We start from the raw sequence: 16,452 nt of genomic DNA, 5'->3' as shown, positions 1-16,452 counted from the left end.
AAAACTACCAAACCCCATTTTCTTAATCAGTGCTTGCACAGCTGTGCAAGAACAATGATTTTCTCAGGGCAGCAGGACACTGCTTTGATATTCTGCTCATTTATAAAACTCTTAAATTTAGACAAAGAAGATTGAAGGGGGCATGGCAGCAATCTTCACATCCCCAAAAGGCAGCTGAAAAGGCAAAGAAATAATCTCTTTCTGCCACGGCTAAGCACAGAATGGAAAAGAACCACACTGGTACTTATCACCAGAAAAAGCCACCCTCGCCAGGCACTTGGCAGTGCTGGGTTAACGGTTGGACTTGATGATCTTAAAGGTCTTTTCCAACCTAAATGATATTATGACACTATAATGTCTCCATGGCACAAGGTTGTGTCGTACCTGCAGGTTGTACATTACAACCTGGGTCCCTGCCACCTTCCAAATGGTTTCTTTTTTAGTCGGGGATTTCCTGCAATAATGAACACTGAACAAATTGTCTTGGGATATTGCACTGTGTTACGTCACTGCAGGTTGCTAAAGACAAATTAGATGAACTTTGGCTGATGAAGCTGATTCTTGCATGCCTGAGAGTTGATGAGAGTGGCTTTTGCTGGGCCTGCCTGGCAGCATGGGCTTTGGTAAATGTGTAACCCAGAACTTTGAGCAGGCTGGGAGATGCCACAGGAGCTATACAATTCCTTACCACTTCTGCTCTTGGAGCCAGCCAACTTTGCTAGGTTGTTTTTCAGGTTATTGATGGCAATTGTGATGGCACATTTGTCTACAACTGTTGATAGATACCTTCAACAGCTGGAGGTGAGCCAGGCCTGAGGGTTCTAGGCATTGTTTCCTTCTTGTTGGGAAACTTGCCCAAGCAGACCTAAACAGCATCTGTGTTGTTGCAAAATGCCATTCTGCTGCCCCTGTCCTGGAAAGAGGGCATTTAAATCACTATTTTCCAGAAAAATATTATGTATAAAATTGAGGTGTAAGGGATGGTAGGTCACATAGAAAATATTTAATTTTGTATTTACCATGAGGTATGGGATTGGGATTAAACTGTTTGCTTATGGTTTGCTTTGGGGTTTTTTTTCCATTCCCTCTGTTACTCCCTGAGATAAAAACGAACATCGCCTATTTAATTTCACAGAATCAATTAGGTTGCAAAAGACCTCTGAGATCATTGAATCAACCCGATAACCCAACACCACCGTGTCAATTAGACCATGGCACTAAAGTGCCACATCCAGTCTTTCCTTAAACACCTCCAGGGGACGGTGACTCCACCACCTCCCTCAGCAGCCCATTCCAATATCTAATCACCCTTTCTGGGAAGAAATTGTTCCCAATGTCCAACCTAAGTCTCCCTAGTGCAGCTTAAGGCTATGTCCTCTTGTCCTGTCACTTGCTGCCTGGGAGAAGAGCCCGACCCCCATTTGGCTACAACCTTCGTTCAGGGAGTTGTAGAGAGTGATGAGGTCTCCCTGAGCCTTCTCTTCTCCAGGCTAAACAACCCCAGCTCTCTCAACCTCTCCTCACAGCACTTGTGCTCCAGACCCTTCACCAGCTTCGTTGCCCTTCTCTGGACTCCATCCATTTGTTTTGCCGTTCGCTCATGGTTTGTTTTGGTTTGGCTTTTTCCCACGGTTCCCTCGGTTACTTCCTGAGATAAAACCAAACATGAGCTCTTTAACTCCCCCCGTTCGCTTTGCCGGCAGCCCAGCTCCGGTGCCCGGCGCTGTCCCTCAGCCCTCTGGGGCCGCCGGGCGGGGCGGGGCGGGGCGGGGGGAGGTGCCGGAACCACGGGCCGGCCCTACCGAAGGCTCCGTACGCCGCCAGCGCGCCGCGGCCGCCCCGCTGACATCACCGGAAAGGCGGGCGATGCCCGAGCCGGCGGCCAATGGGCCGCCTGACGGCCCGTGACGGCCAGGGAGGACCGGGAAGGACCCGGAAGGTTTCGCAGTCGGAGCGTCGCTGCCCCGAAGAGGGACCCCGTTCCTGCCGCTCCCCGCCCGCCCCTGTGTGCCCCATGGACTCGGTGGGAGTCGCCGCCGCCGCCCCCGACGCCGGTCCGGGCCCCGCCTGGCAGAGCAAGGTGAGCGCTGTGCCGGCAGCCCGGGGCCGCTGCGGGGCCGCCGCCGCTGTCCGGGCTCCGGGGAGCTCGTGGAGGAGGAGGAGAACTGAGGCCGTGGAGAGGGCGCTGCGGGGCGGTGTCAGCACCGCCAGGGTCACGGTCACTTGGCAGAGCCACCCGAGCAGCGATGGACGGGGAATGGCGTTCTTGCTGCTACCGGCAATTATCTCCTTGCTGGAGAGGGCTGGTGTGGCAGCCTGATAAATGCGTTGTTCTCTCCAAGCTCTGCTGGCGAGCAGGGAATTGGAGCTAAGCGAGCTTGGTTATCACGGCGGTAGGCAGCGAGTCACAGCTTGGTTGGATTCGTCACTTCCCAGCCGCCGCCTCCCCCAGCGAGGTTACGTGTGTGCTGGGGAAGTTTTGAGGGGATGTTTTATGATGGCTGTCTTTTCAGGGCCCTAAAAACGGGGGAGGAAACTGTGCATAAGCTATTACGGTCGTGTTATTCCAAGAGAAGTTTTACATAGATATACAAGTGTGTACACTTGTAAGCAAACTTTCTCAGAAGGCTTTACCCCGTCTTCAGAGAGTACCGACAAACTGTTTCCTACCCCGATTAGTGACTACCAACCCCAGTTTCAACCCCAGTTCTCCCTACTGAGTTTATGAAACTACTCTTTGAGTAGTTCCCCAAGTATCTGTAGAAGACAAGCTCTTAAAAGATTATGTGAGCTTATTTTGGTGCTAGCAATAGCTAATTATCCTGATTATTGTGTTGTCACTTTACAAATCTTGCTGATTTTAATAAAATGCTTATTTACAGTGTCCATGGGGAACCCCTAACACAACATCAATATCATGTTCTCTTGCTGATGTAATGAGTGAACAGCTGGCAAAAGAACTGCAGCTGGAAGAGGAAAATGCTGCTTTTCCTGAAGTGGTTGCGTAAGTTCGAGCCCTGGATTAGTGATCTCCATAGTTGTGCTGCCATCTTCTCTCTCTTGTGCGTTTTCTTACAGTGTGCTTAGTGCACAGCAATATAGCAAATGCTTTTGCCTGTTGCCTCCTAACTCTGCTTCTTCAGATCTTTTCAGTGAAGATGGCTTCCCCCAGTTAAAAATCTTCCTTAGATTCTCTTCTCTGTTGCCCTTCCTTCTTTCTTCATGTTTTCTTTGCATTTTCTGGGTGCATTAACCCAGTCTGTAAGCTATGTTTAGAGAAATCTCAGAAATAGGGATTTTTTTCTACCCTTTTAGAGACTTCTTTTAACAGTTTAAAATGTTATTTCAAGAACTCTCAGGTATATCACCTGTATCCTCCTACTACTTGAAAGCTCTAAACAAGGGCCAAGAGCTTACTAGTTCTAAACTTATAAAAATTTTTACTGCAGTCTTTCCTGTGAAGCAGAGCAAAGCAAAGTGACACTATTTGCGGGTTTGTTTTTATTTACAAAACATATAAATATGTATACACACACATACACCTGTATGCTGCCTTTTTTTTTTTTGTGAAGGACACCTTAAAAATAGTGCTTAATGCTTCTTATAGAATGGTAAGCAAGTAAAAGTTCAAGTAATGTTTCCATCATAAAAAGTGGCAGAGAGAAATGAAGTCATGATCTATTAATATTTAGTGTTGGCTTGAGGGGGAGGTGGAGAGCTGAGATCCATTCCTTTCTGTGCAGCTCTACATGAAGTCTTTTGTATAGAGTGATGAAATGATACAAAACAGTGGTTTATGCTTACATTACTGAGTTTAACTTTTTAAAATTTCTGCTTTCATCTCACACAGTGTTGCTGAAGGTCCATTTATTACAGGAGAAAATATCGACACTTCTAGTGACCTAATGCTAGCTCAGATGCTGCAGATGGAATTTGATAGGGAATATGATGCACAGCTTCGGCGTGAAGAGAAGAAGATCAATGGAGATAGCAAAGGTACCTTCATGAGAAAAAATATTTTTGCTTTGGAGATATTCTTGGCACTCTGTTTAAGTTGGCAGAGCTGTGAGGAAGTAGCAAATCCCTGATAATCACTGACATACTTACTTGTTTTCTTTCTCAAGTCTCCATATCCTTTGAAAATTATCGGAAGGTGCATCCCTATGACAGTGACAGCTCAGAGGATGAGGTTGATTGGCAGGATACCCGTCATGATCCTTACAGAGCAGGTATGTGACAGTTTTAAACAATACAGTTTCTTCAGTTCATAGGCCTAAGAATATGACATAGTTAAATCAAGTTTTCTTTGAATGTAAGGAGGTATACCAGTTGTATGTAAAAGCAATGACACCTCATTGGGAGGTGTCAGCAGGCGGTTGGGCAGGTAATTTCAGGCTTCTGTCTGCCAGTATATTGGCTTCAGTGGCTGAATCTGGCTAAATAACTATTGTACGTGGAAAGTATTCTGAGATGGGCATATCTGTCATCTACATTTGGCTAGGGTCAATATCATCTTCACATGACATTGAATATTCCTGTCTTAATATGCCAAAAAGGTGTCTGATACCCCAGAGAAGATATAGAAGTAAGTCATAACATAGCAAAAGAAGCTGTCATGCTTAGGATAAGAGAAGACTTCATTAAGATCATACAATTGAAGTAATCTGAAATTATGTTACATTTTTGGACATTGTAGGACCTTTGTGAGCATAAGTTATGTTTGTTTTGGTGTAAAGTTTGATTTATTTTTCTCACTGCTGGCAGATAAACCTACTACCACACCGAGAAGGGGTTTCATAGGAAAAGGAAAAGATATTACTACTAAACATGATGAAGTGGTATGTGGAAGAAAGAACACTGCTCGCATGGAAAATGTAAGTGAAAACTTAGGGAAATTTATTTTGTGTATAAAACTGGAATGCTGCAATTCAGCCAAAGAACTAATGCTTGTCCATGTGTGCTACTGGATAAGGTGCTGATTTTTTTTCCCATCAAATCAAAGCAACGTAGTGTTTGGTTTAGTTATTCAAATTGGCAGTTTGAGTTGTGTGGGTTTTCTGTTTAATAATAGTTTGTTACTGACCATGATTCAAGAATTTGCACAGAACTGTTTTGGCAAAACAAAACTATCAGCAAGTTTGGCACACAGGCAAATAAAACATTGAAGCTACTTTTGAAAGGCATAGCTATTGTGTAACCTCCTTTCTTTAATTAATTTCGTCTGATGAGCCAAGTAACTTATTTTCAGTCAAATAATTGATTTACAGCTTTTCAGTCTGTTTATCTATAGCACATGCCTTCCATTTTCTTTAAGGTATGTGGTGCAACTTCTGCAAATAAGGAAATGCTGCAAGTGCTATTTTTGCAGGATGTTAGGTAATCTCATATCAATTTGGGTAGAACTTTGAGTTCTGAGTTGAAAGCAATATGTTTTTTAACATAGTGACAACATTACACAAAGTGGGTTTCACATAGGTCCTAATCTACCCTGGGTATTTCCAAATCAGAATGAGAAATTTCTGTTTGTGCCAACTTTTCGTGTCTGCTCGTAACAATGCTTAAATTTCTATTATTTCTACTTGTAGTTTGCACCTGAATTCCAAGTTGGGGATGGAATTGGGATGGACTTAAAGCTGTCAAATCAAGTCTTCAATGCCTTAAAACAACATGCATACTCTGAGGAACGTCGAAGTGCAAGGCTCCATGAAAAGAAGGAGCACTCCACTGCTGTATGTTTTTAATAAATTTTCTCTATATACTTTTTATCTTGTGTAATAGCTGAACACTGCTTTGGAAACTTCTTGAAACATTCCATTTTTAGTAAAACAGTTAAGAAATATTATACTAACATTGCTGAAGGAGATGTTATCAGCCAGCTCCTAGAAAAAGGCTGTTTTTATTTGAGCTGCATTACTGTGAGAGCCATATCAAAGTAAGGGCAAGCACCTTCCATTTTCTTTTTCTCTTCATCTTTCTAAATTTAATCAGCTATAATGAATAAACTGGCTGGAAGTTATTTATAGAAACTATCCAGAGGACTAATCCTCTGCAGTTCAACCCTCTGGCTCCAAATATCTGTCTTCATAGCAAGCTCAAGGAAGATGAGGTGACCAACTAAACTGACTTAATAATTTAGGAAGTCAGTTGATAGGCTTTATGGGTGATTTTAGATTAGAGCCTCTGGTGATTCCTGCTGTGGACTTCTTCAAATCTGAGTATTATGCTTTTCTTTATTATTACTGATATCAAAGAAATATAATAGTTAGGATATTTTGATTTATGATTTGTAAAGACTTCTTGAAAACACTGTAGAAAGTGCTGTTGAGTCTGTGTGGAATTGGTAAAATGCTGTATGTGTTTCACAGCTGATAAGGAACCTGAGAGTTAAATCCTAAGATGACAGTCCTGGAGCAGACTGATTTTGCTTCATCTGTTTATTTCAGTTTGGTTTTTCTTCCTCTTTATCAGTTGAGAGAATTTTATTATTACATTATTCTTTCCACATAGTTGAAATCTTGTGGTGTATAAATATCCTAAATTTGTTGTAAAACAAAGAATTATTTTAATGAATTGACTATTAATTTCTTGCCTGTAGGAGAAAGCAGTGGATCCTAAAACACGTTTACTTCTGTACAAGATGGTCAATGCTGGGATGCTGGAGACCATCACAGGCTGCATCAGCACAGGAAAAGAATCTGTTGTTTTTCATGCCTATGGAGGAAAGTAAGTGTGTTGTTGTTACTGATGGTAGCTTTAAGTACCAGAGATGATTTAAAAAGCAGAAACCACAGAAATATTTAAACAGCTCCTTTTATAGCTTTTTTATTTCCAAGCCTTTAAAGTCTGTATTCATATGTATGCAGATAATAATAATAATAAATCTAAAAACCAAATGGTACCAACCATGAAGTAAAAAAAATCCCCACTTTCCTCCTTGGAGTCCATTTAATGAATGGGGACAAATCCACCTGCTTTTCTGTAGAAACAGATGTACTCCTTTTATAAAAAAGAAGTCTGGAGATTTTTGAGGAACTCTTTCCACCAACCTGCACCAGATTATAGAGCTGTCATGATGATATTAGGCTACCTGAAGATTGTCTTTCTGTACAGATCGCTGTATGGTCAGCTCCATCTGTGCAGCTCAGTGGAGGTGCTATTTGTTACTTTAGGGTTACCCTGAGCATAGTGTTGGGATGCTGTTCACTTTGTGAGTCATGCAAGAGTCCAGTTGTAAAAGCTGCCACACTGGAAGGATTATAATACATTAGTAGTGACTGTAGTACATTTAGCTCACTTTAAATTAGTGGTGTTTGAGAAAGAAATAATAAAACCCAAATACAGATAATTGATTTAGAGATGTCAAGATAGAGGTAAGTTGTAAGTTGGAGTTGGGGAGAAAAGCTGTGCCCTTTTTTTTTTTTTAACTTGACTGTTGCTTCAATGATGTTCAGGAGTGTTCTTTTGCCTGGTACTATTTAATATTTTTGTGGTGCTTTACAAAATACTATGATGCTACTATTATTGTTCTAAGGGAAGACTATTTTCACCTGTAAATTCTTGTAGCAGGTATATCCATTAACAGGGCTGTTATTAGCTATGACATTTAAGTAAAATATTACCAAACTGGGAGAGGTAACCTGTTTGATAAGCAACATATAATCAAAATGCCAAAACCCAAACATTCATATGCAAGTTTAATCATAGAATTGTTATAAACTTAACTTGAGTTGGCTTCTAGATTTGATAGAAAGTCAGACCTCTTATATTAAAAATTGCTGTATCTTGTATTATATAAAAAAACCAAAAGCATGCATTTGGTTGTAAAGATGCAAATAGCTAACTTTGTTATATATTTGACTTTTTCCACGAGAAGTGCAACTGAAGATAAAGTTATTCCTCCGGAATGTGCCATCAAAGTGTTTAAAACAACTCTTAATGAATTCAAGAACCGTGACAAATACATCAAGGATGACTACAGATTTAAAGACCGCTTCAGTAAATTGAATCCACGAAAGATTATTCGTATGTGGGCTGAGAAAGAAATGCATAACTTAACAAGGTAAAGAAAAAATCAAGGGTAGTTGTCAAATGCCTTCTCTGTGTAAGGAAGATACACTATGTCTGGGTAGAAGTTTAGATTTGTTTTTTAGGTCAAAATAATATACAACGTGCCACAGATTGAAAAAGCTTCTGGTTTCTTACAGTTTAATGAGTTGTCAGCATCTTCAGTGATTTGGCAGCAGAGTTTACAAGCCCATGAAGTTAGCAGGCTCTAGTTGTAAAAGTGTTCAGTGAGCATTCTTAGACTCACTTATGACTTTAGGATCTGAATTTTCCTATGTGAAATAAATATATTTATTCAGTTTTCAATTCTGTCTATTTCAAAGACTTTTTTTATTCTGGATCGAGTTTCTTACACACTCTCTCAGATTGGAAATGAGCAAGCAGGAACTAGAACTATATGGTTTTGGGGCTTTTGTTTTTCTAAATCAGTATCTATTTTCTGATCCACAGAATGCAAAATGCAGGAATTCCTTGTCCTCAAGTGGTTATCCTTAAGAAACACGTCTTGGTTATGTCTTTCATTGGCAAGGATCAAATCCCAGCTCCTAAACTAAAGGATGTAACACTTAGTAGTGAAGACATGAAAAAGGCCTACTATCAGACTCTCAATGTAAGACAATGCTGATTTCTCCTCCAATTCTGGGTTGTGTTTTCTTTTAGGTGAATAATTTAAAGGACAAATGATCATTTATTTACTTTTTAGGATGCTTGCATCACTTCCAAGATATGAAGTTCAAAGTCTTATTTTGCTGCTGTTTAATGTGTGACTTAGAGTAAATAAAAAATTATCCACTAAAAAAAGATATTTAAATTTAATCTTAATCTGAGTGGAAGACATGCTGGGACTTGTTGACAGATACTTAGCAGTAGAGGAATTATGAGCAAGTAGTCCTTTTATAGAAGCAGCATGTGGTTTATAAAATTCTCTGAAGTCTTTCTGGGCTTACCAAACACATAATTTACAAGGCTTAAGCACTTTCAAAGAATGAGTTAGAATACTGCACAGTGGATTTTTCTATTTTCTGCTGTAATTGGTTCAAACGTACCTGCTAACTGTCCACTCACTATTCCATTATAGAAATTAAAAAACTGAACCAGCCAACCAACCCTGCATGTTGGTAATATAGTCTAGGCCTCGAATTGTGAGACCAGTGAGCAACACAACCATGTTTTAAATGAATATGTATGCTGGTTAGGATTCAGCATCTACAACTCTGAGACTTCTTTCCTATGTGATAGCAGTGAAAATGACATGTATATCTAGAGAATGTGTTTATCTCTTTCGTGCACTTGGACTGATTGGCAGAGCTGACCTGAGTTTACCAGACTAATTCTTCAGACTTGCCAAAGCTAAGTTCAGTGATAAAAGCTTAGTTTGCTGGCAGAGTACCAAAACTGCGATTCCCTGTGTGGAAATTTATTGAAGACTTGGGTAAAAATTATGTAAATTAAGACAGTGATTGGGGAAAGGCATTTTGTTTGTTTGTTTGTTTATTCTATAGTCATGCAAGCAATATTTATGTGGAGTATAGCATACTTCTTTCATTAATTTTAATCCTTGCAGATGATGCAGCAGTTGTATAGGGAGTGCAACCTGGTCCATGCAGATCTGAGTGAATACAACATGCTTTGGCATGATGGGAAGGTGAGTTTGTTCTTAAAGTGGGGAGGAAAGGTTTCACAGAATCACAGAATATGCTGAGTTGGAAGGGACCCACAAGGATCATGGAGTCCAACTCCTAGCCCTGCACAGGACCATCCCTAATAGTCACACCATGGGCCTGAGAGTGTTATCCAAATGCTTCTTGAACTCCCTCAGGCTTGGTGCTGTGACTGCTTTCCTGGGGAGCCTGTTCCAGTGCCCAACCACCCTCTGGTGAAGAACCTTTTTCTAATATCCAACTAAACCTCCCCTGACACAACTTCAGGCCATTCCCTTGGGTCATGTCATTGGTCGCCACAGACGAGATCAGTGCCTGTCCCTCCTCTTCCTCTCATGAGGAAGCTGTAGACTGCAATGAGGTCTCCCCTCAGTCTCCTCACCAAGTGACCTCAGCTGCTCCTCCTACAGCTTCCCCTCAAGGCCCTTCACCATCTTCGTTGCCCTCCTTTGGACATTATCTCCAATGTGAAATTTTAATACAAAGTGAATTGCTATTTCTCTGTGACTACAGGTGTGGCTCATTGATGTCAGTCAGTCTGTAGAACCAACCCATCCTCACGGACTTGAGTTTTTGTTCAGAGACTGTAGGAATGTTGCACAGGTAGGACCTCTTTGTCTGACAATCTTCTGTTCTGCTGAATGTTTTCCAAGATAAAAATCAATTCAGAGCTAATTAAAAATCAACCAATACAACTCAGTAAAAAATGATCACCACCACATATATACAAGATTACTCTTGCATATTGTCCATGCTGATGGTGTTCTCTGAACAGGAAAGAAGTGTGGAAGAGTAAAATGATACCACTAGAACTTAAAACTTATTTCAGTTATTTTTATCTGTGGGTCAATAAAAGCAAAAATGTAACTTTGACTAAATATTGTGATTGTAACTTGGGAAAGGAAAAGGAATATTTTGTTCTGTTTAGTAAAGTGTTTAACGTGTGCTTTTTATATTGTCTAGTTCTTCCAGAAAGGAGGTGTGGCAGAAGCACTTAATGAGCGTGAACTCTTCAATGCTGTCTCAGGTTTAAATATTTCAGCTGACAATGAAGTAGACTTCCAAGCAGAGGTATAGCTTTCTCTGTCTAACAGTTTTAATTTGGTTAGCTATAGTAGTTGTTGTAATACCTTAACTTTCCACATTTAGTTTGCATGATCAGTGTGTGTGAATAAAATTTCAGCAGTCATTCTGCATCCCTTTTTAAAAACTTGAGTATTTCAACCTAGTACAAATGTTTACAGAAACTCATATTGACAGGCTTCACCCCCTTTCCTGATCCCCCTGCTCATAAGTGTAAGAGGCTTTATGTTGCATTTAGTTGCTTCTTTCAGGATTAAGGCAAATCTAGTGATCTGGTTTTAGTTTAAAAGCTAGCATTGTTGTCTTCCCTTACATACCTTACAGGTTGTGCAGAGAAAGGAAAGCTGGGTAAACAATAATAATTGTTCTACTGCTTATTTTCATGGTTTAGATATTAACTTACTTGAATTTAAAGTTTAGGCTAGCATTTTCAATTTTCAAGCCTAAAATCATGCTACTGTAAATACGGATGTGGGAATCTTTGGTCACTGTTGGCTTTTAATTTTCAACCTTTGTCTGTAACTCTTCAAGGCGTGCATCCTGATATCAGACATTGAAAAAAACAGTTGTCAATCAGTCTATATTTACTAATTAAAGTTAGGGCAATGTGGCAATTCTACTCTACCTAATTACTCCACAACAGTGTATGTTTATGCTAGTCCCGCATGGAGTAGGTGGCAGCTTGAAATTAGGTAACTCCTGGGGAAGGTCCTCAGAGTAAGATAGAGATAAAGGGACCACAATGTCACAGTTCCATGATCATTATGTATCAGGTAATGAAGCAAAAAACAGTTCCCTCACTGACTGTGGTGTGGCACCAGGGGGTAGGGTCCAGTGTTTTTCTTCTTGTTTTATGTCACTTTTAGTGCTTGTAAGTTTTATGGGAAAGATTTAACATTGCTGCTTACATAGAGGAGAATTTGAGCAGCTTCTTAAACTTCAGACTTTTGTTACTAGGGACTAAAGTCAAAATTATCTCCCCTGGAGTAGAAGGGAAAGCAATCCAAACTTAACAATCAGAAGATCAAAATAAGCCACTGTACTCTGTTACTTTGATTGCAAAAAACACTGAAGTATATCTGTATTCAACTGCCACTGTTAAAAATTACTGCAGTGGATTTGTAATGTTAGTATTACTTGTATTTCTCTCATGCTGATGGATTGGCTGAGTTACAGTGGAGGTGTTCAGAGTTGGAGAAAGGGACAAGAAGACCTAAGAATCACACAATCCTCCCTGCAACTGGTACATTTCAGTTACGTAGCTTGAAACTATAATGGAGTGCTACTCATTTGAGTAACTTGTTGAGAACACGTTTCAAGCTGTACTTTTAATCACTGAAATATACCTGCTCTGTCATCTACTTTTTAACGCTGTTTAGCAGCATTTTGGTGCAGGCATGGTTTCATGATTTCAGCACGGTTTTATTTTTGTCTCTCTAGATTGAGGCTTTGGAAAAGATGAATGAAGATCATGTGCAGAATCATGGAAAGAAACTGTCAACGTTTTCAAGTGATGGAGACCCACCTATATATGATGAATAGCACTGAGTGTATAGCTGCTAACAAAACAAAACACAAATTTACTGCTTCTAACTATGTTGGTGCAGTGGTAAATGTCAACTACCGATGTCAAGAGAGAGTGGTTGGCTGGGAATACCAAAATGGAAAACACAGCGAGCATATGGTGATGCCTCAGTGGTTTGCTTTTTTTTTAACTTGTCCCACACATCAGGCTGGCACTGTAAGAATGGACTGTCACTCCCACTTTGGACAGTCTGACAATTTCACCAATTGCCCAGTTACATTAGACTGATGTAGCTCAGGTGGTCATATTTTGCATGATTCAGAGCTTATATATGTTTTAGTTTAAAAAAAAAATTTAAAAAATCATCTGTATCATCCAGAGTATTTAGTGGGAAAGCACATGAGAAGAGCCCTTCTTTTTTTCCTATTGCAGCTTGAAAAACTAATTTAAAAATGTGTATGGACACAATGTCAGTGAACCTTTCATCCATCTCCACCAAGGGCAAAGCGAAAAGTCAAACTACACACTGCAATCGTATGAAAATGTTAATTTAACAAACTAATGTATTTATATATGGAAAAGTCTGGACCTTTTCATTTGAAGTAGATGGAATGTGGCTCTAACTATCTCTGCAAATACAGTTGGGTATTACATGAGAAACAGATATGAATTCAACCTGCAGAGGACTTCCTTGGTGACATGCCAGGAAATCCTGACAGCTGCATCCAAGGTGCAAAGAGTAAGTTCAGTTACCTTCACTCAATATACAAATGGTTCCAAGAACTCGGTGCAAACCAAAAACAGAACACTGTAATAATCCTGTCTCTGCCTTGGATGTCAGTTTAGAGCATCAAATGTGCTTGCCCTGAAGGTAATCATAGACAAAGCTGTGTATTCTTTTTGCACCTGTAAGCAAAAAAGCTTCACTTAGAAATATTTAGTTTCCCCAATCTATTTCATACTTTGATTCTTAATGTCAGACATTATTTTTTACAAAGTACTAAAAATCTAGCAATGTTTCTCTCCAAAACAACACATTTAAAGATGGACTGATGTGGTGGGATGGTTTGGAATTAAGAAATTCTAATCAACTTCTTTTTAACAGATTGCTGTTTTTGATGCTGCTCTTTATCAAGCAGAATATAGTGATGCTACATGTGACATTCTCACAGTGTGCTGTGAAAGTGACTTTTTTATCTCTTTGTTGGAAAACTCGTGGTGAAGTAAAATCTTAAGATCTTGTGGTGGTATTCTTGTATAGTTCTTTGCATCATACAGGCCTTCACTGATCCTCAGTGTTTCACTGGAGCAGTCTTAGGGTAGGACTACACTCATTCCTTGTAACAATAGAAGAATTACTATTTGAGTGGGTACTACATGAACAGTACACAACCTTGATGGTTTTGCCAGTTTCATCCCAGCACTTAGATCGTCTTCCCTTTCCTAAATCAGGTAATTGTCTTCCAGTTACCCCTTACTTTTGAAATAAAGGAACTTTTATCTTTTGGATACTTAAGTCTGTTCCAAATTTCTCAGTGAAAGTTTCCCAAAATAATAGTATTAGGGAAAGAACAGACTAGGTGTTGCTGTTAGCTGACCCCTTCAGGAAGACTACAAGCTTCCGTTGTCAGATATAAGCAGATCTTTTTCAGAGGAGAAGGCTTTTAAAAAGAAAAGGGTAATCTTATTCTAGGCTTATAACTAGCTTTAATACTCTTAACATTTCTTAGAGGGGGGAAAAATCTCAAAATGGTTGCTAATACCTTAAAACATTCTTGTCTAGAAAAGATGCTGATATCTACAGATACTTGCATCAGGTGAGAGGAAGAGAGAGCAGAGATAAAGGGAAGTGAAGGGAGGGTGGTTTTTGGCCTGTTTGCCATTTGAAACAGGCCCTGCTTGTATCACTATGCTTGGACTGAACCCACAGTTGTTACTATAATTTTTAATTTCTTTCTAAAATTTGGCTAGCACAGGTTTAAAAAAAAAACCAAATAACAAATCACACAACACCCCCCAAATAAATGAAGTAATTGTTCTTAAGTCTAATTTAAAGCTATTGGGCCCAATCATATTCTGTATTCTATATTCTATATTTTATATCATATATATGTTTACTTCCAGCAGTAAAACTGGCTCAGGAATTTGCTTTGAGATTTTAAGACATCTTGGTATGTTTTCAAGTAGTTGAAAACAAGTATTTGCTAAAACAAGCATTTTCCCGGACTCCTTTGAAATAAAAGGTTCCAGGATTATTATTATTATTATTACTATTATTATTATTATTAAGCAAATAGGATCTTAGTTTCAGAATTTGCCACCACAAGAGTTTCAAGTTGTGTGTTTATTTACTTGTCTGCTGATTTCAGCCACGAGATAGCTCAGTTTGTACTGCAATTATAGGAAGTGCATGCTGTTCTTTAGAGAAGTAGGAGAAGGTTAAATGTCAGTAGAATTTTTTAAATTTTGACCTTGGATTAACTAAATTTCTGGCTAACGTGAAATTAATTTTTTTATTTTGTAAAAAATTATAAACTTTTAGGTTAAACTTTAAATGCTTTGGAAATACTTGTCATCTCCAGTTAACACAGAATTGTTTGATGATGCAGGAGGATTCTGCAGAACAAACATCTTGCTGTAATTCCTAGTTGTGACTTCAGTATCTCTAGTCTAACGTGAAATTATTGCAGATGGACTAACTGGGTCACAAGTCAGTCAGCAGTTGTTTGTATGATACTGTCTTAGTATCTGGTATTTAAATTTCTATGTCTCCTGTACTAAGCTGTGCTACTCTGTTTTAATCTGAAAATTTTTAAATCAGTAAGATCTCAGTCTTTTTCCCCCTCTCTTTTTAAATTTCCCTTTCTAAACCAATAAGCAAATATATAATTGATATTCTCTCAAAAATTCTGAATCATACTGTAGGGTTTGCAACTAGTGAACTAAGGCATTAGCCAGTGCATCAACCAAAAAAATCCCATTGCTAGTTCACTGTCAAGACTAAAATACAAATAAGCATAAATGCTGAGGACCAAGCCAGACTTTAACTTAATAATGCTTTATTAATATTGTCCCTGAAATAAGGGCTATTTTCAGAGTATAATTTCCATTTCTGAACTATTTTACAACAAACCACTGAAAAGCAGTTTCCTGCCCAGGAGCAGGATCAATAGTGACTGCTTCTCAGTGATGACGCGGACAAATAAAGGCAGAGCTCTGAAATAGCTGGTTCCTTTTTTTCCCCTCACCTAAAAGTTTTGGGTTGTCTTGTTTTTAAAAGCACTGTAAAAGGTTGGGCCAAAAGCCCCCACTTGCCACGGTCTCCTCGATGCTGTTTTGGTTTAGAAAGACAAAGTGCTTTTGTTTGTCTGCTTACTGTTTTGAAGTCCACTACCTTTGCTTTAAAAAGCAGAATAAGTAAGTCCTCCCAGCTAGAGGGGTGCCCTGATAAGTGGCACTGGTTAAAGTCAGAGCTAACCCTAGGACCTTCATTCCTCCTTTTTAACTCCTCTAATATTTGCACCCCTAAATATTTACATTGTGGAACCGTCCTGTAACTCCACGCTCCTTCCGCGTGTTCCTTAGCTGCCTCCTTGCAAGCATTCACACCTTTTATTAAAGAGCTTTTACAGCTTCTCAGGTTCCTGCTTTCATTTGTTAAGGTCACTGGTACCTTTCAGATGTTGATGTCCGACACATCCCAGCCTCTCCGAGCTTTGCACCATTTGGGATCTGGGCTGTTCTAAGTGCAGGGTCTCTCGCCCGCTTGGCTGACTTTGAAATGCGATACAGCGAGCAAAAGACGAAGAAGACATTGGTTCAGAGAGGGGAAATTTGAGATTGTACCAATTAAAAGCTTTCCGATTAAACCACTTAGCACAGGGGAAATAGACAAGCTCTGGGTCCCGATACCCTACTCCCGCCAGCAGCCCTGTGCCGCGAATCCGCAGACTGAAACACAGAGCCGACGCCTTCTTCTCCTCCTTCTCCTCCTTCCCCTCTTTCCTCCTCTCCTCCCTCCCTTCTCCGGCCGCCGCGGCCCCTTTAAGGCGGGAGCGTCCCGCGTCACGCGCGAGGGGAGTGTAAACAGGAAGCGGCGGCCCGGGCGGTGGCGGGGGG

At 40.0% G+C, this 16,452-nt stretch overlaps 1 protein-coding gene across 3 annotated transcripts; it reads left to right on the top strand.

Moving 5' to 3' along the window:
* Positions 1-1,870: 1,870 nt before the first annotated feature.
* RIOK3 (RIO kinase 3) lies at positions 1,871-13,574 on the top strand. 3 transcript variants are annotated; one of them, XM_017833094.1, is made up of 13 exons: positions 1,871-2,080; positions 2,883-3,004; positions 3,851-3,996; positions 4,125-4,229; positions 4,765-4,874; positions 5,586-5,729; positions 6,596-6,723; positions 7,871-8,059; positions 8,515-8,674; positions 9,629-9,709; positions 10,239-10,328; positions 10,689-10,796; positions 12,249-13,574. In XM_017833094.1, exons 1-13 carry the CDS (start codon positions 1,886-1,888, stop codon positions 12,348-12,350), a joined length of 1,680 nt encoding a protein of 559 aa, XP_017688583.1. In that variant the 5' UTR covers positions 1,871-1,885; the 3' UTR covers positions 12,351-13,574. The 3 variants fall into 3 exon arrangements, with proteins under 3 accessions (XP_017688583.1, XP_017688589.1, XP_017688597.1); XM_017833100.1 differs by having other exon boundaries at positions 7,874-8,059; positions 12,249-12,502; XM_017833108.1 differs by lacking the exon at positions 1,871-2,080 and adding an exon at positions 2,272-2,461.
* Positions 13,575-16,452: the final 2,878 nt, after the last annotated feature.

This window comes from Lepidothrix coronata, unplaced genomic scaffold, assembly GCF_001604755.1.
Source record: "Lepidothrix coronata isolate B3197 unplaced genomic scaffold, Lepidothrix_coronata-1.0 Scaffold6, whole genome shotgun sequence".
Classification (NCBI taxonomy): domain Eukaryota; kingdom Metazoa; phylum Chordata; class Aves; order Passeriformes; family Pipridae; genus Lepidothrix; species Lepidothrix coronata.
Note: the sequence above shows the minus strand (reverse complement) of the source record. Positions and strands in the feature narration are given on the sequence as shown.